The sequence below is a fragment of the Zophobas morio genome, unplaced genomic scaffold (assembly GCF_036711695.1).
Source record: "Zophobas morio isolate AGI-343-1 ecotype UQ-CSIRO unplaced genomic scaffold, CSIRO_AGI_Zmor_V1 ptg000029l, whole genome shotgun sequence".
Taxonomy (NCBI): Eukaryota; Metazoa; Arthropoda; class Insecta; order Coleoptera; family Tenebrionidae; genus Zophobas; species Zophobas morio.
The window spans coordinates 6,970,257-6,993,772 of NW_026972134.1; the positions used below are offsets into that span (position 1 = coordinate 6,970,257).

The 23,516-nt window shown below is 34.4% G+C and overlaps 2 protein-coding genes across 5 annotated transcripts; both read right to left on the minus strand.

The window, feature by feature from the left end:
* Nucleotides 1-3,040: 3,040 nt before the first annotated feature.
* LOC135137432 (vascular endothelial growth factor receptor 3-like) lies at nucleotides 3,041-10,089 on the minus strand. Of its 4 annotated transcripts, XM_064067070.1 has the most exons (9): nucleotides 9,883-10,089; nucleotides 8,386-8,516; nucleotides 4,946-5,138; nucleotides 4,763-4,896; nucleotides 4,229-4,391; nucleotides 3,734-3,879; nucleotides 3,505-3,673; nucleotides 3,387-3,451; nucleotides 3,042-3,274 (listed from the first exon to the last, which is right to left on the minus strand). In XM_064067070.1, exons 1-8 carry the CDS (start codon nucleotides 9,938-9,940, stop codon nucleotides 3,399-3,401), a joined length of 1,047 nt encoding a protein of 348 aa, XP_063923140.1. In that variant the 5' UTR covers nucleotides 9,941-10,089; the 3' UTR covers nucleotides 3,042-3,274; nucleotides 3,387-3,398. The 4 variants fall into 4 exon arrangements, with proteins under 4 accessions (XP_063923141.1, XP_063923140.1, XP_063923139.1 ...); XM_064067071.1 differs by having other exon boundaries at nucleotides 3,041-3,451; nucleotides 4,793-4,896; XM_064067069.1 differs by having other exon boundaries at nucleotides 3,042-3,451.
* A 4,429-nt stretch (nucleotides 10,090-14,518) lies between these two features.
* On the minus strand, nucleotides 14,519-19,800 carry LOC135137559 (vascular endothelial growth factor receptor 3-like). Its single transcript, XM_064067252.1, has 9 exons — nucleotides 19,591-19,800; nucleotides 17,419-17,549; nucleotides 17,176-17,368; nucleotides 16,996-17,126; nucleotides 16,495-16,657; nucleotides 15,728-15,873; nucleotides 15,504-15,672; nucleotides 15,023-15,451; nucleotides 14,519-14,970 (listed from the first exon to the last, which is right to left on the minus strand). Exons 1-9 carry the CDS (start codon nucleotides 19,646-19,648, stop codon nucleotides 14,906-14,908), a joined length of 1,485 nt encoding a protein of 494 aa, XP_063923322.1. The 5' UTR covers nucleotides 19,649-19,800; the 3' UTR covers nucleotides 14,519-14,905.
* Nucleotides 19,801-23,516: the final 3,716 nt, after the last annotated feature.

Sequence of the window (23,516 nt, forward strand, 5' to 3'; positions counted from 1 at the left end):
GTATGACTATTACCTCTAAATGTACTGTACAACAGAGACTCCACAGTGTTAGCTATTGCTGTAGTCGGTCTAAGTTTGAAAATACGTCCAAAATTTGAAGCCGTGACCCTAATTTCTTTTGGCCAAATGTGCCTGTTGCCTAATGTCTATTTCAATTTGGTCTAAATTCAAAGATAATTTTCTCAAAAAAACCTCTTTAGCTGTCACAGATGTTTCTACGTTCATGACAGGATTTTCTAAAAAATATTTAAACCATAATCGCAGTCGGGACCAGCATACGTACATTTTTTTTACGACATATTTTTTTTACGAATACTTTGTCTAAGACGAGCGTGTTTCATAGACGAACAATATTTTTTTATTATTAAACCAGGACCGTTTTAATCACAATATATTTACGTATCCGCTCTAAAAAATTGATGACGTCACCTCAAAATTTTGCTGAATCAATCCTATCTAAAATGTACAAAATATAATGAGTCTCTTCTTGTAATTTATTGTCCCATTCATTTTTTTTGGATTCGGATATATAGGGTGACTCAAAAAACTTAATGAATGCGCAAACTTATTTTATTAATTTAATCAGGAACTACAAAACCGAATGCTTTGAAATCTTGGAAATGTTTTAAATTTATCATAGACATGGTAAATTTTTGATCAAAATATATTTGCTCATCCCTCCTAAAAAATGGATGACGCCACCCCAAAATTTTGATGAATAAATCCTATCTAAATTGTATAAAATATGATGAGTCTCTTCTTGTGATTTATCATTCCATTCATGTTTTTTGGATTTGGATATACAGGATGACCCCAAAAATTAATGAATGCGTAAATTTATTTTATTGATTTAATCAGGAACTACAGAACCCAATGCTTTGAAATCTTGCAAATGTTTTAAGGTTATAAAGAGCATAATAAATTTTTAGTCAAAATATATTTGCTTATCCCCTCCAAAAAATTGATGACGTCAGCTCAAATGTTTGCCGTATAATCCTATTTAAAATGTACAAAATATGATGAGTCTCTTCTTGTAATTTATCATTCCATTCATATTTTTTGGATTCGGATATACAGGGTGACTCAAAAAATTTAATGAATGCGCAAATTTATTTTATTGATTTAATCAGGAAATACAAAACCGAATGCTTTGAAATCTAATGTGAAAAAAAAACATAATAGGCATGCAGTCGTCACGTTTCCGATAGCGAGGGAAGTATTGTTTAAACTTTTTAGACCAATTTTTTTGATTTTCCCATTTCTCCATTTCTCAATTTTTCAATGTTTCAGTTTGGGATTTTTTTCACTGTTTCGATTCTTTAATTTTCCTTCCATTTTTAGGTTTTTCAATATTTCAGTTTTGGAATTTTGCAATATTTCGTTTCTTCAATTTTTCAAATTTTTGATATTGTGTTTTCTCGGCTTTCAAATTTTTCGATATTTTAATTTTTCAGTTTTTAAAGTTTTAGGTTTTTAGATTTCTCACTATCTCGACTTTTCGATTTTTCAGTTCCATGATTTTTCAATTTGTCGAATTTTTAAATTTTAGATTTTTTTGTTTTCTTTGATGTTTTGAGTTCACGATCATTCGATTTTCTCAGTTTTCAGGCTTAGATTTTTTTTGTTGTTCAATTCTTGGGTTTTTAAAATTTCTGTTTTTTAAATTTTCCTATTTATCAACTTACTGGGATTTCAATGTTTTGATTTTTTGATTGTTCAATTTCTCGATTTTTTGAATTTTTAGTTTTTGATACGATTTTTTTTTCAAAAATTTTCAGTTTTTCAATTTATTAATTTTACGCTACTTCAGTTTTGCTCGATTTCGATTTCTCAATTTTTCGACATATTACTATTGAGATTTTTCAATTTATCGATTCTTCGATTTCTCGATTCTTCATATTTTCGGTTTCTCTAATTTCTTCATTTTTCGATTTCTCAATTTTCCGATATTTCAGTTTTACGATTTTTAAATTTCTTTATTTTTCAGTTTTCAATTTTTGACGTTTCTAAATTTTTCGATTTTTCAATTTTTCGATTAACTGATTTTTTGATTTTCCCATTTCTCTATTTCTCGATTTTTCAATTCTTTCTTCAATTGTGATTTTTCAATTTTTCGATTTCTGAATTTTTCAATGTTTCAGTTTTGAATTTTTTCACTTTTTCGATTTTTCAATTTTCCTTCCATTTTTCAATTTTTCAGTATTTCAGTTCTGGGATTTTGCAATGTTTCGGTTCTTCAATTTTTCCATTTTTTGATGTTTCGATTTCTGGGTTTTTCAATTTTTCGATAGGTATTTTAATTTTTCAATTTTTAAGTTCTAGATTTTCCGTTAATTTTTTTGTTTTCCTTGATGTTTTCATTTCTCGATTATTCGATTTTTTAAGTTCTCGGTTTAGATTTTTTGGTTTTCCAATTCTTCGATTTTTAAATTGTTTAATTTTTGATTGTTCAATTTCTCGATTTATAGATTTTTCAATTTTTCGGTTTACCGATTTTTTTCATTTAAAATGTTTCAATTTTTCAATTATTAACTTTTCGATTTTTCAATTTTGGTGTAATTTGAAAACGGTATTAATAATACATTTAGGCGAATAAACTAATAGACGGGCTTGATAAGCCTTGTTTGCTCTACAGTGTCTAAATTGTGTTTGAATAATATAATAATTATCTCGAATATTAAAATTAATATGTCAAAAGAATACGAGAAATGATTATTCTGTGCTGAAGGTATGTTGTGGGCCGCCTGTCATAAATTATCATTATTCTGCATTATCGGCTTAGGATGTTTTTATGACACACGTCCTTAGTCGTCTATCCCAGCGCGTCAGATAGATTTAAAGAAGAATTGCTGGTTGCGTTTAAGGCAACAAATGGCGCCCAATTCAAACTTATCTCTCGTCTAGCGTTCCCCCTTAACTGTTTTGTATAAAATTAAACTTTTGAATTGTATACGAATACCATTTTCGGCTTTTATCATGTAAATTTATATTACCAAAAATCTGAAGTTGAACTTCATTACCGTGTGTGACTGTGTGTGTAATTAGTTAAAGAGTAATTTTCGTGTAGGTACATTTATTGTGACTAAATTATCATATAATGCAAATATAAAATAGAGGTAACTTAAAAAAAAATTCAAATCATATTTCCGGATATTCTAGGATAAAGTACGTCGGGTAGAGATGGTCATGGAGAAGAGTTGACTAAGTGGATTTATTTTGTTATTTTGCAACAATTAATAGTTATTGCAGGGTACTCAGCCTTGTTAAGGAACATCTACAATGAAGTATTTTTTAATCACCCCTTAAAATTTCTTATAAACGACTAAGTAAACATTCAAACACATTTGTAAAGACGTGAATGCAAAAGAAATTTCAACGAAATCTACCCAAGAATCTGTCTAAGGATCACCAGCCGTTGTCGAAATCGGTGAATTGTTGCTTTCCGTCAGAGCTAAAAATAAAGTTTTTACAGTTGGATAAGTTTAAAAATCCCTATCCACTTACCATAAAGTATGACATATAAGCTTTCCACACTGGTGTGATTATGGTAATCGCTAACGTTGCAATAGTACATACCTCTATCTTTCAAAGTAGTTGCATCGATGGTAAGATTCTGACTGATAAGTCTTTCTTTAGGATTCTTTTGTTGAACTGATAACCGCACACGACTGGACTACATCGTTAAAAACCACTTGAAATAACGAAAAACCTAAAATATACATATAGGACTTACATCAGGCGGTCCAGTAGGCGTCGTCCACACGAAATTGACATCAGTCGACCACCATATCTTACATTCCAAAATCAGTTTATCGCCCAGTATCGTATGACCACCACTGAGCTCTCTCATCGATGGTTCGGGGAAAAAGCGAATTATTGCTACAATTATTCGTGCACATAAAATGACGCCATTAAAAAGGCCAAAGCGAAACAAACACCAAACCAACACCAAAACTGTACTAGACACAAGCCCCATCACCACGAAATACAAAAACAAGTTATGGTTAATGACATTAAAATAAATATTACATTGCTCGTATTCTGAACTTAATAAAAAATTGCAACAGTATAGGCCCTGATCAATTAAATAATCAACATACTTATCTAAATCCATTTTACGGGTTATACGTGGACATTAAAAAAAAACTAATATAAAACCCTGTCGAAATCATTTTGGTGAGACATCTAGCGATTTTCGTGAGGGTTTTGGTTATGGTACGATACGTACGGTTCACATCCAAAATCATTGTTTGGTTAAACTCTTTCGAATCTCGAGAGAAGGTGCAAACGAAAATGGTTGTTCCGACGTATTTGGTGTCGTTAGTTATGATACCATAGTGGGGATGGTAGCGGAACATAATTCTTTCTTCATCGACTACGCCTAAAGGGATCTAAGGTTGCTATTAGATTAGTCGTATTAACATTCATTAGGTACATTAGTCATTATATAAGTGTTAATATTCAAACAATAAAGAACTTCCGGTTTGCAAGCCGAAAGTGGAAAACTGTTGAATAGACAAACATGAAAAGTTTGAGTTAATGGTGGTTGTGCAGCAGGGATGGTACTATTATTAGGAGGTTAAGTATGATTATTGAACTATTAGTAGATTAGTGTACTCGTATTTTAGTTAGAAGATCTATTAGTGAAAAACATTGCTTCTCTTATGTAAGTACTCTGAAAGTATGGTAAATACTTTGCGACATAGTGCGAGAAATTTTCATTGCATATGAATATGAACACTATCTAAAAATTGAAACTAACCACTCCTTCACCGTAGAAAATAAGGCTTACTTCCACATCTGATGAAGTTGGTCTACAAGGAATTATAGCTTCGCTATACCTAGTAACTGTAATGGTCTCCATTTCTGCATCGCTTACCGACAAGTGTTCTTTATCTATAAAAACAAAAATTGACATTGAGTTTAATTTTGAACATGTACAGACCCTTGACAAATAAGTAGACACTGCTTCCATGATTATCATCAAAAGAGTCAGCATTTTTATCTAAACATTGATAAAACCCAGTATATAGGTAGGTAATATTCTGAATGACAAGTTTTCGAGCGTACTTGTAGTTAGCATTCTTTGATAAGACTTCGATTTCGCTTATTCTAGTCCAGTTTTGGTACTCTTCGTTCTTGAATAAATAGATTGAGAACAATATTTTATTATGTTGGCCAGCCCCGTAGCTACAGGGGGGCAAGATGGGGCTGAGCCCCCCCCTAGCAGTTGTGGTTGCCCCCCTGGAAGACTTACACATTAAAAATTTCAATTTAGTAATAAAATTTCAATATAATGCCGATTGCTGAAGCATATTTACTAGCCCCACCCACCCACCCTTTATTTTCTTACAGGGTATATTATTTGGCAATATCACCCTAACGTTAATGTTGACCGTATAAAACAAGCAACTGTCATGTCACATTTTATTCCATAGCCTACTACGAAACATGCAATAAAATAAATATTACGAATAAAGAGGTACGTGCTCGTAGAAGCTTTAATGAACTTTAGGAAATACAACGCAAAAATACAGAATACAAAAAACGACAGCTCATTACTTTTTTTTTACAATTATTCATGTGTTCTTGTTTGTTGTCATGGCAAACCTACAGGGTCGCCCTTTTCTAATATCGAACACTTCCCCTCGACCCGGGGTTGTGCTAGATCTAGCCGCTCCGTGACGGAACCATGCTTTATACTTGCTAGACCCTTGGTGAAGATATCACCAATCATATCTTCCGAAGGGACATGTTGTATAGTTAATGAGTCATTCTTCACCACTTCTCTGATGTAGTGATGTCTAAGTGCGATGTGCTTACTCCTCGCATGATAGACCGGATATTGAGCCAGTCTCAATGCGCCTTGGTTGTCACTGAATAGCACCATTTGTGACAACTGTGCGAACCCTAACTCCAGCAGGAACTTCTGAATGAAAGTGGCTTCCTTGGCTGCTTCTGTTAATGCCATGTATTCAGCCTCTGTAGATGATAATGCCACAGTTTTTTGTTTCCTGGAGTCCCACGGAATGGGTCCCTCTGCTAACATGAAGACGTATCCAGTATACGATCGTCTGTCAATAGCACAATTTGCCTAGTCGGCATCTGTATAGCCTCTTACAGGAACGGGGCAGTTTGTATACACAAGACCATAGTTCAGAGTACCCCTCAGATATCAAAGCACTCACTTCGCTGCTGTCCAATCGACGTTGCTATGACAGTTATTGAACTGTCCCAAGGAACTCACTGCGTGACTGATGTCAGGTCTAGTCGTGATGGCCAAATATGTCAAGCCACCTATCAATTCGCTATACGGAAAATTCTTCACTTCTTCAGCGGTCGTTGGTTTGACGAGCTTTGTTTGCGGATCCATGGGAGTTGATATCGGGTTGCAATTCTCCATGCCGAAACGTTTGCGGAGGTCTAAGATGTAGCCTCTTTGGTGCATAGTTATCTTTGACTCCTCAACTTCAAACTCGACTCCCAAACAATAGCCAACATTACCGAGTTTCTTCACTTCGAACCCCTTGCACAATTTTTCTCGAAATTGCTTGATTCTGTTAGAATCTCTTGACATTATCAGTATGTCATCGACATAAATAACAACCATCGTTGCATCTTCCCCTCGTCCAACACAATATACGCACGGATCGGCGTTGGTTGGAATCGCACCAAGTTTTAGCAATACCTTGTCCAGCATCATATGTCAGCTTCTACCGCACTGGCGTAGGCCATACAGGGACTTTTGTAGGTGACAAATCTGCTTGCCATCCCTAAAGTCTTCCAACATTCTTGCGGCTTTCTCGCCGACTACACTTGATCGGCCTCGTTTCTGTATGATAGACTCAAGAATATTAGCTAGATTGGTTGGAGGTCTCATGAAGACCTTCTCTTCGAGGGTACCATTCAGGTAAGCATTCGCTACATCGAGCTGTTCAATCATCATGTCGTGAATTGCTGCCAAGGATACGAGCAGACGTATAGAGCTCATTCTAGCTGCAGGAGCAAACGTCTCATTAAAATGTACACCTGGCTTCTGGTTAAAACATTGTGCCACTAATCTGTTTTTTTTTATCTAGCATACCATTAGATTTGTATTTATTTCTCAAAATTATGCGACTCCCGATGATCTCTTCTCCATTGGGGTACGGTACCATCTTCCAAGTATCATTTTTAACAATGCTTTCTACTTCTTGGCAGATAGCTTTAAACCATTCGTTCGCATCGGCACCGTTCAACGCTTGATCTAATGGAATTTCGGAAAGAAAACCAAATACTGGTGCTTCGCTTGCCAACGTGGTTTCTTCAGTTCTGAGGTTGTATCGTTTTCGAGGTCTTCCCTTCAAGCCAATTCTTTCGATTCGCGGACGGCCTGGACCACGTCTAGTTGATGCCGCTTCTTCTTGATCGAAATGTTCATTCTCAGAACCCTCTTCTTCACTTGCTGCTCTCTGGTCGCTATCTTGGATTTCTTGTCGATTGTCTTCGATCATAGGATCTATGGGAACGTCAATCGTGGAAGTTGGAGGTATGACGTCTCCTTCTTCCAGATCTTGAAGAACGAGATCTTCACAGTCATCATTCAACTTTAAATCTATTTTCTCTATAAATTTTACGTCTCGAGCTATGTATACTCTTCTCTCTTCTGGGAACCATACTCTAAATCCCTTGACTTCTTCTGAATATCCGACGAAAACGCCTTCCTTACCTCTTGGTCGGAAATTATCTTGATTTGGTTTCTTCTAATGACAAAACACGACAACCAAAAGTCTTAAAATAGCTAACGTTGGGCTTCTTGCCCGTCCACAACTCAAAAGGAGTCAAGAGGTACGTGCTCGTAGAAGCTTTAATGAACTTTAGGAAATACAAGGCAAAAATACAGAATACAAAAAAACAACAGCTCATTACTTTTTTTACAATTATTCATGTGTTCTTTTTTGTTGTCATGACAAACCTACAGGGTCGCCCTTTTCTAATATCTAACAATAAACTCAAACAAATTGGTTGTTACTTTGTGTTTTTGGCCACTGCACGAATTTTTGGATGCAGTACATCTGCTTGTGAATCTACATTCTCTATTTTAACCGGAATAAATCGTCCGGCGCGTTCAATGACGCATCAAAGATTGGCAAACTTGGTTTTTCTGGCTTTTGAAAAGTACCGTACTAATTCTTTGGACTTCGACAGGTTTTTACGAAAACTTAATAGCGTAAAAAATCGACGTTTACAATTATTTTAATGTTCTTTCAAAATGTAAAAACTGAGAAAAAATAAAGCAGTATTATAAAAACATGTATATATATTTACATGAAGCCCCCTCTGTCGACAAACTTGCCCCCCCTGAATAAGTTTTCTAGCTACGGGGCTGATTTTGGCTGAATTTACCTGAACCATTGGCCAATTCCATTTCAAGGGAGTTTGCCCTTGACATGGCACAATGAAGTTGTCTCCACTTTCAAGATTGATCTCCGTGTACTCAGAAAGAATTTCAGGCTTCTCATATCCCAACGACAGAACTGGAAATAGATAAAAATTACTTAGTACTACCAATTCTGATGATTGTTTGTCCACTACTATTTGCGACTTGGAAAGTTTATTGTGTCAATAAAAGCATGTATTAGATTTTTAAATGGAAAAGACTTCTATTTCCTTTTCATAGTGCTTGTGTTGTTCAACTGTTTAGAAGCTAAGTTAGCTTCTAGTTGTCTAAATTTGAGTAATACAACAAAACGTGCCCGATACAAAAATAACGATTAACACAATGTCAAGTCCATGATGAGCCTTTAAAGGGGCTGAGCTTATTAATGGATTGATGATGAGGCAAAAAATAATAATGTCTTTAATAATAATAATTTAATTTTAATTAATAACGAAACATTCAAAAGAATTATCCATACCAAAATCAATTTTCCCAATATAACCGGAATCTGAAAGACAGATGTAACACTCGCTCTAGATTTTTAACCTTATCAGTTTATAATGTTAAATAAACTAAAAATAATTTAGCACGAAGAAGTTACCGGTAAAGCGTAAATTTTTCCAAAACGGAAACGCATTTAGATAAGGCGATCACTTCCTTCCTGTAACCTTAGCCTTGGAAATCTTCTAAAATTGTGGCAAAACTGCAAAGGTATTTTTCATATTGTGTGTAATGCAAAGATCATGATGCAAATAATGGGTATGAATCACGGTTTACACTTTATCTTAACAATTTATTTGTCTCCTTAGTATTGTTACGTTGATCGGTGAATAAAAATCGGCGTGGGTAAAACTCCACAATTTATTTCCTACTATACACCGATTATGTACAGAATAATTCCGACTCAACTGGAATGGATTTGGCTAGACTTCTCCCATTGTCTGGACTACACTATCTGCTCCCGACGGTGGTTCCCATTTAAAGAGCTGTCGTTCTCTAAAGTCTCCGTCACCGCTTCTGGGCCCGTTCTCGAACACCCTTCGCGACATCCGCGTCCAGACTCTTCTCTGGCCGCCGTCACCGACAATGAGTCATCAAAGCCGAACCTACTAGAACCCATAACCGTCGTACCGGGACGGCGTATGGGTTTATTTCGTAACAGTATTCACAAACCATAAATATAGGAGTGCGTTAGTTTGTTAAATTTAAATAGCATTCATAGGAAGAGTCTTAAAGTAACGACTCATACCAACAAAACCTTAAGTTAATCAGTAAAAACGAAAATTAGGTTGCTCAAAAAAAGAATAGTTCTTCCACAAGCAAAATATGTTCAAAAATCCAAACAAGAAGGAAATAATAATTTAAATCTTGCTATATTTCTTGGACAAATAACATAATTATACGGAAGATCTCCTATCGACAATATTCCTATTTAAATATCTACATTATGACTATGTACTTACCGAAAAGTGAAAAAGTCAAAAAGAAAAAGACAATAAAAGACAAAGGTATGGAAGCCATTACTGAAGACACACACTCACGGCTTTTTTATTTTAATTGTTTTTGACAAGTCAATTTGATAACACCTGATTTCGAATCTCACGTGTTTGGTAAAGGGTTTACTACAACTACTGCCTGCGTGTTCGCTGGGTCTTTCGAAAGTAGGTGTAACCACTGTCCGACGAGAAAGAATGTTTTAATCAGAGGTTAGGCAACTAATCAAACACATGTGCATCTGGGTGGAAGTCATAAAAATGTAGCGTTGTTTTGAATTGTTTCGAAGAGTGTGAAAGTTTGTTACGATAAGAAGATTCTTGGCATCTTCGTCATATTTACCGGACTCCACTTTTTGCAGATTTTGCTTTGTATTTACTAAGTTAGTTCGAATATGAACGGATACTTGTATTGTACTGTAATCGAGTCCGTCGGCCGATTCTTTAGACTCTCTACTTTTACGTTTTCTCCACCTTCTATCCGTCAGTCTGTACGTCTGTCTGTCTGCCGTCCCGGATTTTTATTAGGCAGATAATCTCATCCGAAAGTACTGGTCCGATTGTTGTCAAATTTTGTATTTATCTTAGGAATATCATGTAGACAATAAAACGCTAACCAAACTTTGTCTAAACATCCCAATAACGTGATGCATCAGCTCAAAATTATACATAGTAAATGTGTTTTAAACGTATAAAATAGCATAGTCTTACACGTGTAACTTATTAATCCGCGTTGAGTTTTTACACGACATGTCCAGATTTTTGAAAAAAAAAACAAAATTATATAACCACATTTTGCAAAACCAAATGCTTTGAATCGCTTATAAACAAGAATATCTAGCCAAATACCCTGATTTGCAAATTCAAGAAACATCGTTAGAGGTTCACATTAGAGGAAATGTAATCCACAGATTTGTTCGAACTGGCGATCTCAACAAAGCGAAATCTTCTCCCTTCAGTATCTCTGATAAAGTTTTTGATGATTTGAAATGTCGAACTGACAGTGTCAACAAAGGGAAATCTGGAAGACATTCAGTGTCTGAGGAACTTCTTAATGTGTTTTAAACGTATAAAATAACATAGTCCTACACGTGTAGCTTATTAATCCGTATTGAGTTTTTACCCGAAATGTCCAGATTTTTGAAAAAAAAAACAAAATTATATAACCACATTTTGCAAAACCAAATGCTTTCAATCGCTTGTAAACAAGAATATCTGGCCAAATACACTGATTTGCAAATTCAAGAAACATCGTTAGAGGTTTACATTAGAGGAAATATAATCCATGAAATTAAAAACAGAATGAATATGTGCCTTTGACAAAATGGTGAAGATTTTCAACATTTACTGTGACATTTAACCACAATAAATTTCTATGTGAACAAAAACATGTTATGGCACCGAAAATGTTGTTTTTTTTTTCCGAAAATTTCTACAGTATTAAAATTCTGACCAAAACATTATTACTGCAGATGTTGATGAAAGGTGGATATACCAAACAACGTCGCAACATTCGTAGATGGATTCACGAAAAAGTTTTTAAAAGTAATCCTTCAAAAATTAAAACTGAAGTCGAAAGATATACCATCTTACATGCAGGGTGTCGGTTTGGTTTTTTGAAAGAACCAATGTGATCTTTTACTGAATCCAGCGAATAATGACCGAGACTATCAGAAAACAATGAATGTAAAAATATTTCAAACATGGGTGATCAATCAATTAATTCCTGATTTAGTAAGACGACCATATAAGTGTATTGTGATAATGGACAATGCACTGTATTAAATACTCAATGCAATTGAAAAAACTGTCCAGGGTCCAGGAGTCCAGGTCGTTTTCTACTTAAGCAAAAATGCAGGAATGGTTGATTAAACACCACATACATTTTGAAGAAAATTTTACTATACAAACCAGTTCTGGGAATTAAAAACACCTTCTATGCAACAGAAATAATAAAAATATAGTATGTTATAGATAGAATTTTACATGACAACGTGTATGAATCTCTTAGATTACCCCCATATTATTGCTACGACAACCCAATTGATTTGGCATGGGTTTTTTTAAGAACTATGGCCAGAGAGCGGAAAATATGCAGCAAAATATTGGGAAATATGATCATATGATATGCACCAAATTTATGCAAATATGCAGTAACTTTCATAATATATGCAGAGAAATGCAGTTGCATATGCTCCAAAAATTAAAAAAAAAGCTTAATAAACGAACTAAATTTATTTACAAATTACAAAAACAGGTTTCCTGAACTTACGTTTTATTACAAAAAATACATGAATCACATTGCAAAGTGTTTAACTAAGGTACATCTCACTAACACATAAAGCGCACTTTTAGTAATAATATTCTTATACTAAAAAATAAATACAAACATAACAAATTAAAAAATAATAGTAATCGATTATTTAGTTACAATTTTGATAACAATTTCTTTTTAGATATTTTTCGAAATATTCTAACAAAAAGTTTTTCCGCTGATTCTATAGTATGTATTTGTAAATAGAAAAACTGCGTACTAGGTCCACAGATGTAAAAATACTTACCGGTCAAGAGCAGGCGCGACAAAACACAGTTCCTTCTTGAAGAATAAGTTCAGGAAAAGGTTTAATCCATAAATTAATTTTAGTTATCATCGACATATTGACACACCTGTATCGCTTTAAATGTTTTCAATGCTAACTCACGATGAAAAATAATAGGATAACATCCCTTCGACAACCACAAAACATACCATTAATACACTGAAGTAAGGAACAAAAATATTGGGAATGAACTTATTTCCAAAAGTAATTAGGGCGCGAATTTACCCGGAAGGATAGCTTAACACCCAGTGGTTTCTCCAAACTACCACAAAACCCAAACCTCTCCTAATTATTTGAAGCTCAGGGCAATATTTGCAATATGATTCATAAAATTGCGTCTTTCTAGATAAATGCCAATAGAATCACAATCATTTTTTTTTAATTAGCACAAAAATTGATAAAAATGCAAAATATGCACACGTTACGTGAAATATGCAGCAGAAGGCAAATATATGCAAATATGCAATTTTTTTATAACTGTATTTATTTTTAATTAGCATGATTCGTTCACATATTAAATATCAAGACTTATATGCAAAAACTAACGGATATGCAAATTTCATAAAATCCGCTCTCTAACTATGACAAAAGACATATAAATGAGCAAGCAAGCTTCGAGTTTGCCATTTTATAGTTGAAATCACTTTTAAAATGTGAGAATAATAATTAAGTAATTGCTTCAGATTAGAAAAAAATCTTTGGCTAATTTTTTGGTTGTTAATGTTCCTCTATTCATTACCTGGTTGGGATATTCTGATTCAGGACCATATCTTAAGGATGAGAAAAATATGTTCTAAAAGGCTCTGTAATTATACACTTCAAATCTGTTTGTTCGATTATTTGAAAAATGTAGCAAACTGGCAGATTCATTACCTACTACAAATCAGAATACTACCAACTAAAATGTCAGATTTTCATAGATTGTGCGAATTTCAAACAACTGTAAATGGTTAATATGATATGTACTATTTATGCTTATTATGCAAGTATGCTAGTGTTCGCCTGTTCAAGAATTGTCTGAGAACTGTAAAAAGTTTTCCTTTACGATACTAAAAAAAATCTACTACTCTTCTTCAGGTATAAGACTGGCACATTTTTGAATTATCTCTAAGTACTTTTTTCGTTGTTTTTATTACCAGAGGACAGAAAAAAACATAATCAGCAACAGCTATAGATTTTTTAAAAATTTGTCTGGGATAGAATTTTCGTCTTGTCTAATTACCGTCAATTTGAAAATTTGCGTAGAAAATGCGTCGATCAAAGAAAATTTCCAAAACTTATGGCTGCATTTGATGGTGTTTTTATTGCTCTCTCGATATAAGTTTGGTAACAGACGATATTTAATCATTCTTCTTGTTTTGTAAAAATATCAGTTTTGTTTAATTTATAATTGTATAGTTTATAAGTGATCTGATCATGCAAAATCAACCCGCAAAACGAAAGTGCTAACTTTAATAATAATCTTTAAATGAATCATACATCTTGCACTCGTTGCAAAATTTTAAGTTTTTGAAAATTAAAGAATTTTGCCGCTTGTAAGAACAGATGTTTTTATATACGGTTTTACTTTTACATTTAAAATTTAAATAAGCCACAAAAGTGCTATAAATTAAGGCAACTTAAAAGTATTACAGAAGTATTGCGACGTATGAATCATTTGCAGACATTTTCTACTCCAATATAGTTCATTGTCTAAAAATTGTTTCGAGACTAAATCTTCACAACCAGAAGACTTACTGACACATTTTTTAAATTTCAGGCAATTAAAACATCGTACACAATTTTGTGTGTTTTAAAGTTTTAAATCTTGTATTTTGTTCACTTATGCAATACTAATTATTTATTTAGATTACCTAAAACTAGAACCTATGGGGCAAACAAATCACTTTAGATGCTTCCTTACTTATGTAATTTTATTTGATTTTATTTCTCCTCTAAGCAATAAAAATACCTTAACTTTTAGTTTGGATTTATGTGCTACTAAATATAGTTACTAATACATACATGTATATTATACACTATATTTGAAACTATAACATGTAACGTAAAATCTGTAGAAAATATGTTTAAATGACAAATATTCTTCATATCTTTTCAATAATAATTAAACCATCTGAACTAACTGTTTTGTACAAAATTAAAGTTTTGTATTGTAGACAAATACTATTTTCGCATTTTATATTTTATAACCTACTTGTAAAATATAAATAACATAGGAAATCTATCAAATTATGCTCCTAGATATTCTTGGATAGAGTATGTCAAATAGAGATGGTCATTCAGAAGAGTTGGCTAATAGTTATTGCAGGATACTCAGCTTTGTAAAGGGGCATCTGAATTGAAGTAAACATTTGTAAACACGTGAATATAAAAGAAATTTCAACGAAATCTGCCTAGGGATCTATCTTAGGATCACCAGCCGTTGTCGAAATCGGTGAATTGTTGCTTTCCGTCGGAGCTAAAAATAAAGTTTTTATAGTTGGATAAGTTTAAAAAAACTATCCACTTACTATAAAGTGTGCAATTCAAGCTTCCTACACTGGCATGCTTGCAATAGCAGGTACACTTAATCGTATCTTTTTCATCCACCATGTGATGGGTATTACCTTCTAAATGCACTTGAGGTTTATCCGTCACGTTGAGAAACAGAGACATAGTAGCAATTTCAAAACCATTTTCCGCTACTAGAGTGTAGTTACCATGATCTGTTATAGATATATCTTTAATTTTTATAACAGTATCTGTAGCAGAAGAGGTTACATCGTATTTGTCTGACTTTAGCGCCATGATAATTTCGTTCCTGTTATTTAACCACCAAAATCTAGGCACTGGATGGCCGTCGACGTTGATACGCCATACCACGGCATCATCACCTGCCTTTGCCGAAATAGTGTAGACATTGTTATCTTCCGTTAAATTGATAAAATGTTCTGTGGGAGCTAAAAACAAAATTTTCATAGTTCGACAAGCTTAAAAAATCTGCTCACTTACCATAAACCCTAACATTCAAACTTCCCAAACTGGCATGGTTTTGGTTGTCACTAACGTTGCAGTAGTACATACCTTTATCTCGCAAAGTAGTTTCGTTGATGATAAAGTTTTGAGTGAGAATTGTTTGTTCAGGAATCTTCTTTTGAGATGACAACCGCATACGGGTGGACTACATCGTGAAAATCATGTGAAATAACGAAAAACCGAAAATATATAGGACTTACATCAGGTGGTCCAGTAGGCGTCGTCCAGACGATATTGACATAAGTCTCCGACCTAATCCTACATTCCAGAATCAATTTATCGCCCACTATCGTATGACCACCAGTAATCTCTTTCATCGATGGTTTGGGCAAAAAGTGATTGATTTCTACAATCATCCGTGCACATGAAATGACGCCATTAAAAAAGCAAAAGCAAAACTGTACTTAACAGAAGCCCTACCACCACGAAATACAACACCAAGTTCTACTTACGAATGACATTAAGATAAATATAACATTGCTCGTATTCTGAATCAGTCATATAACCAAATAACCAACACCGCTATCTGAATCAATCGTACAAGTAGACATGATTGCACATTGTGTGACGTCATGTATATGACATGATCGCCAACTTTAAATTCTGGCTTGTTGCATATTCGTGTTATCACTATCAAGAACGATGCCAAATTTTGAACACGTGTTTTTGGCATCTCATTTCAACTTAGCACTTTCGAAGATAAGTTAACCCATAATTAAACACTCAACTGAACCGAATCTCAGCCTCAAATTAAGACTTGACCGCTTTTGAAGTTGTCAGAAGAGCGTTTCAAGGCAAGATGACGTCATGTGGCTGGTGCGCAAAGCAGACGGAATTCATCCATTGGAGTAGCATACCTTGTCTTCTTGTACCATGTCTGAATTCATTTTACGGCTTATATGTGGAAGGATTTTTGTGAAACCTGGAGCGATTTTCATGGGGGTTTTGCTTATCGTACGGTACGTACTTTCCACATCCAAAATCATTGTTCGACTAAATTTTTTTGAATCTTGAGAGAAGTAACAAAGGAAGATGATTCCTCCGATGTCTTTGGTGTTGTTGGTTATGATACCATAGTGGGGATCGTAGCGGTACATAATTCCATCTTCGTCGATTTCGCCTAAAGTGATCTTAGGTTGGTATTAGATTAGTCGTTTTAACATCCACTGTATTAGTCGTTATATGACTGTTAATATCCAAACAATAAAAAGCTTCCGGTTTGCAAGCCGAAAGTGGGAAACTGTTTTACAATCAAACATGGAAAGTTTGAAAAAGAATTGGGGGACTAAGTATGATTATTTAACTAGTAGATTAGTGTACTGGTATTTGAACTAGAAGATCTATTAGTGACAACCATTGCTTCTGTTACGTAAGCACTCTAAGAGGATGGGAAATATTATGCGACATATTGCGACAAACTTTCATTGCGTATGAATATGAATAATACCTAAAAATTGAAACTACCTACTTGTCCGCCGATGGAAGTAAGGCTTACTTCCACATCTGATGCAGTTGGTCTACAAGGAATTATAGCTTCGCTATACTGAGTAACTGTAATAGTCTCCACTTGTGCATCGCTAACAGACAAGTGTTCTTTATCTATAAAAACAAAAATTGATATTGAGTTTAATTTCAAACATGTACAGACCCTTAACAAATAAGTAGATACTGCTTCCATGATTCTCGTCAAAAGAGTCAGCATTTTTATCTAAACATTGATAAAACCCAGTATATGGGTAGGTAATATTCTGAATGACAAGTTTTCGAGCGTACTTGTAGTTAGCATTCTTTGGTAAGACTTCGATTTCGCTTATTCTAGTCCAGTTTTGATACTCTTCGTTCTTGAATAAATAGATTGACAACAATGTTTTATTAATCTGGATGAATTTACCTCAGCCAGTGGCCACTTCCATTTTAAAGGGGTTTGTCCCTGACATAGCACAGTGAAGTTGTCTCCAGTTTCAAGATTGGTCTCCGCATACTCAGAAAAAATTTCAGGCTTCTCATGTCCCAAGGACAGAACTGGAAGTAGATAAAAATTAATTAGTGTTACCAATTCTCATAATTGTTTGTGCAGTAGTTGTGCCTTGGAAAGTTTATTGCGTCAATAAAAGATGTGTTAGATTTTTATGTCAGATTCCAATAGATTTCTATTTCCTTTTGATAGTGCTTGTTTTGTTTAACTGTTAGAAGCTAATAAGTTAGGGTGTAATTCTCTAAATTTGAGTACATAATACGACAAAACATGGCCGATACAAAAATAATGATTAACACACAGTATCAAATCCATCATGAGCCTTTAAAAGGGCCGAGTTTATTAATGGATGGGTGATGAGGCAAAAAATAATAATGTATAATAATTTAATTGTTTGTGCTTGTGGGAGTAAAAGTCGATTTCTATGACTGCAAAATCGAGAGAGAAATAGAACATTTGCTTTCTATGTAGACAAATAGAATATTTGCTCACTAGGAAGAGAAATAAGTTCATAAACCAATTTAATTTAGGAGGCAACAAATTCAGTCCAGCAGCTTCAACAGGATCATGTATCTCTTGCGGATCTTCGTTTTGCATTTTGATCGAAAAAAAATCACAGTCATTGTTCATTTTTGTTGTTATCATGACATAGGATCTTAAGGCTATTATGATTACTATTTTATTAATCATATCGTGTTTTTGTCAGTTGAAAGACTATGTAGGAGTAACTGCGAGTACAAAAACTTGCATATATGCCTCAGGAGCGAAATGCCATTTTTTCTTCTGCGCTTTGTGGTCCTCAGGCTTCGCCCTCTGGCTATAAACGGCGTCTCACGAAAAATCATGCATTTCTCTCCCTTGATGTATAATCTACTACTAATTAATAACGAAACATTCGAAAGAATTATCCGTACCAAAATCAATTTTGCCAGTATAACCAGGATCTGAAAGATGTAACAGTCTAAAAATAATTTAGCACGAAGAAGTTACCGGCATTGCGTAAAATTTTCCAAAACGGAAACTTAACGCATTTAGATAAGACGACCACTTCCTTCCTGTAACCTTAGCCTTGGAAATTTCCTAAAATTATGACAAAACTGCAAACGTATTTTTCATGTTATCTGTAACGCAAATCATGATGCAAATAATGGGGATGAATCACGGTTTACACTTTATCTTAAGAATTCATTTGTCTCCTTAGTATTGTTACGTTGATTAGTGAACAAAAATCGGCGTGGGTAAAACTCGAATTTACACGACTAATTATACACCGATTATGTACAGAATAAATCCGACTCGACTGGAATGGATTTGGCTAGACTTCTCCCATTGTCTGGACCACACTAACTGCTCCCGAGGGTGATTTTCATTTAAACAGCCGCGCGGTCCATCTCTAAGGTCTCCGTCACCGCTTCTAGGCTCTTCTTCGGCCGCCGTCACCGACAATGAATCATCAAAGCCGAACATACTAGAACCCATAGGCGTCGTACCGGAGCGGCGTATGGGTTTATTTCGTAACAGTATTCATAAACCACAAATATAGGAGTACATTATTTTGTTAAGTTTAAATAGCAATTGCTAACTTAACGTTACTGTTTTTGTATTTTTTGCACCCGTATCATGAAAACTAGAATGATATTTTGAAATAACTCGTTGGTAGAACTGACGTTAGAATATTTATGATATTGAAGTATATCATCCAAAAAGTACGGTGTACACTATATTAACATCAGCGCCGATAGGAAGAATTCTGATTAATTAAACTATTTATTGATTATACGAGTATGTTACATTTTTCGTCATTTGGAAGAGCTTGACGAACAAGCTGCTAGGAATAGTCTTAATCTAACGACTCATATCAACAAAACGTTAAGTTAATCAGAAAAATGAAAACTCGGTTGCCCAAAATGATGTCGACAAGCTCGGATGAAAAAAAGATTGGTTCTTCTACAAGGAAAATATACCTGTGTTCAGAAAACCAAACAAGAAGGAAATAATAATTTAAATCTTGCTATATTTCTTGGACAGATATCATAATTATATGGAAAATCTCTTGCGGACAAGATTCGATCTACATTATGTACTTACCGAAAAGTGAAAAAGTCAAAAAGAAAAAACTAATACAAAACAAAGGTATAGAGCCCATTACTGAAGACACACACTCATGAATATGCGGTTACTGTTTTGGCTTTTTTATTTTAAGTGTTTTTGACACGTCTGTTTGACAACAACCAATTTCGAATCTCACGTGTTTGGCAAAGGCGTTTACTACAACTACTGCCTGGGTGTTCGCGCGCTCTTTATAGAAAGTAGGTGTAACCACTGTTCGACGAGAAAGAATGTTTTGATAAAGGATTAGGCAACTAACCAAACACATGTGCATCTGAGTTCTGAGTGGAAGCGATAAAAATGTAGCGACCTGGATCTGTAATAAGGTATTTAGAGCTTTACCTTTAAATACCTTGGTCTGTAAGGCAAAATATTAACACTGCGTCACGCCAGTTGTAAGGGTTCATACTGTGTGCGTAAAGAACAAGGCGGATCAAACAGTAAATAAAGAATTAAGTAAATAATAAACAAAATCAAGATAGGGTCATACACCACAAATATAGGAGTATATTATTTCACACAATTCTGGTAATGTCAATTAATAATGAATGGGCGTCATCAAATTGTTGGTGAGGATAATTAACAAAATTTTGGTTAGCACTGTACCATCTACATGATATTCCTAATATACATACAAAATTTGACAACAATCGATCCAGCAGTTTCGGAGATTATTTGTCTAATAAAAACACAGACAGACGATAGACAGACGAAAACGGCGGACCACTTTTTTCCCGCTGTAGGGGTCATGCAATGTCGACGGACTCGATAACTAAAGTGCCTTAGCTTACGCCCAGGAAGAAAAAAGCTCATCTGCTTAAACTACGAGAAAGCCACTTACTACCGAACTGAGTTATTTTCTTCATGTCAGTAACCCAATTTTAGAAATGTTTTGACTGAAACATGTCTATAAATAATTCTGGTGTCAAGGGCGGTTTTGAAATTTAAAAAAAAATGTGCCGCTCTTTAGATAAAAATTAGAAATTGCCAGGAAGTCGATGGGGTACATTTTGTCGCAATTATTGCGCATTTTTTACTGAACTAAACCACTGTGTGGAAAGACTAACCGCAATTTAATAAGTGCGCAACATTTACGATAAAAATCTAACCCATAGAGTCACTACCGACATTTTATATCTCACTAATGCTAGTCTGCTGCTTCCGTTAAACCTATAAAAGTAAATACTCTCAAATGCTAGAGAACCACTGAAATATAAGGTCTTCCAAATAGGTACTACAAGATAATATGGCTGTTGTAAAATTAGGGTATTGTGATGACGACAATCGAGCAGTTAATAAGCCAAACCCACAGTTGCAAATCTTTGCGACTGTACATGTTGCCAACCGTCTTCCATTCCAGCAGGCACGTAACCAGCCTTTTATTTTGGAGGGGCCCAGCCCGGGCACTAATTTCAAATAAGGGGGCCTTTAAAAAAGTCATATCGGCTAATTGTTTAAAAAAGTTATCGACAAAACTGTTCACAGCAGTATTGCTTCACTCAAAAGAGTTATATTACAAGATAAGAACATAAGATTACCCATAGCTAAAATTTACTGCTGATCTGAAGTTTCGAATTTGCTTTACTTTTAAAATTTAAAATTAATTTAAGGGGGCACCAAGGTTTCGCTGGGGTGGCCTGTGCCCCCTAGGCCCCCCCTTGGTTACGTGCCTGCATTCCAGAGACGGTTAAGAAGATTGAGTATTTTCCGAAACATGAACAGACAAATTGTATTTGGTTTAATGTACCAAAAATGTGCGGATTACCCAGCAATGGATATTGAGGTGGCAAGATATTGAGACAAATTCTTGATTTATGAGGCTATGTTTGAGTCAGTTACCAGGCGCACAAAAGGATTTATAACATCCCATTATTAATTTTAGTGCGGCCATATAACCTTGTAGTATTTGGGGGAGATACTAGACAGTGATGAAGTACTGAAAACAAAGAAGGTCGAAACTGTAGTCTCACAGGAGTTATGACGCCTTTATTTTAGTAATTCTCGAAAACACACTAGTCAACCGGATTGTATAATTGGTCACATAATTAGAGTAAATTAAATAAATAAGGCGGCAAAATAAAAAATTTACGTTATTTACTGTTGCTTCTCTTATTGAACCAAAACCCTAAAGGATTTGCCACAAAATCGAAAGTCTACTTTGCATTTCAATTAAGAGAATGCATGAGAAAGGCTATTTTGTGACAAACATTTAGGAACCAATCTCATCTCACTTCATAAATGTTTAATATATTCGATCCCTCATCCTTCAGTAGTCTTTATAATTGTGACAAATAGATATCACATCTTATTATTAAGGTAACTTACTTAGTAGGATATAAGAAGAATTCTGCTGGCTAAAGATGCTTCATTCAAGAAAATGTAAGGTAAACACACAAGGACTTCGAAGAAAGCTTAGCAGATATGACATTTCAGTCCGAAAATATAACACTTTTGAGCTGCAAGTCGAGTCGTAAAGTATCTCTTTTTTTATTGGTCGCCTAAAAATGTTATATACTGTATTTCGTAAAAATCATCCTGACCTTAATCCTTAAGTAGACCCAGCAAATAATCTTAAGGATTATTGGCATATTTTCTGTAACTTACAAAGATCCTGTAGATGTTTGTTTTCAAAATATCTTTATAGGTGAGACGTGCGATTGTCTCGAAAATTATTATGATCACAGACGAAAATTTATCAACTTTATCCTTTGGCAAAAGAAAATCAACCGAAATTTTTGATGATTTTGAATTCAAAAAAATCTGTAACGACTTTTTGCTGTAGGCAAGCTGTTAGCTGATGCACGAAAACAATAAGGATTTCAAGGAGGAAGAACAACACTTTTCAAAATTTTTAAGTCTATAGGTTACAAACACACGGTTACAAAATCTTATGTAACAAAAACATGTAGTTGCAGCTAAAATTACTTCAGATCCTAATTTCTATTGACGATGTATGTACCTCAACAAAACATAGGCTTACCAAAAAAGTTCTTCCATTTTCCGCCGGGTACACAATTCTGACTTGAAAAGTATTCCTAACAAAATTACATATTAAGGTTCAAAATTTTACAAACTTACATGCAAGTTGTCTTTTATCTTTAGTTATTCGAAAAATAACGAAAAAGATTACCAGAAAACGATAGCCGTAACACTTTTTCAAAATTGGGTGATTAATCAGCTTATTTCGGCGTTAGACAGGTTGCTACGACAACGTGTAGTGGGAATGGACAATGCACCATACCACTCGATGCAATTGGCCAAACCACCTACATTTTCTGGTAGAAAAAGTCAAATGCAAGAGTGTTTGAGTAATCACAGTATTTATTTTGATCAAAATTTTGTGGGATTCAATTCTACTTTTTACAACTGATAAGAAAATCGATTTTTGAAGACGACGCACTACGGGAAAGTGGTCAGGAGGTCCTTAGATTGTCCCCATACTATTGTCAATACAAATTTCTTTAAATCCTACAATAACAAACAGATCACTTTTCGGCCTTCATCCAAAAATAAGATAGAGAATTTATGGCTTCAGGCTCTTTCCAAATGTACTCCAGAAATTTTAGTAAACATTGGATTGGACAAAACACTTCGGAAATTCCTCGTTTGAGAACATATTTCCATTCATTGGAGGAATCTAATTCAGGATCAAAAGTAGAAAATAATGGATAGGAATCACAACTCAAAATTATGGAACAATTTGTCAACCCCTAATTCCTAATTTCTAAGTTTGATATAAATATGCAGTAAAATTATCCAGTTCTGAATGTTTAATTAATTAGTTTAATAATAATGATTTTTGGTGATATTTAAGTTGATAATAGTGATTAGGTTTCTCACCCAATTCATAAATTTAAATAGGTGATAACTGATAATCCAAGTCGACATCAAGAATGTCAGTCTTT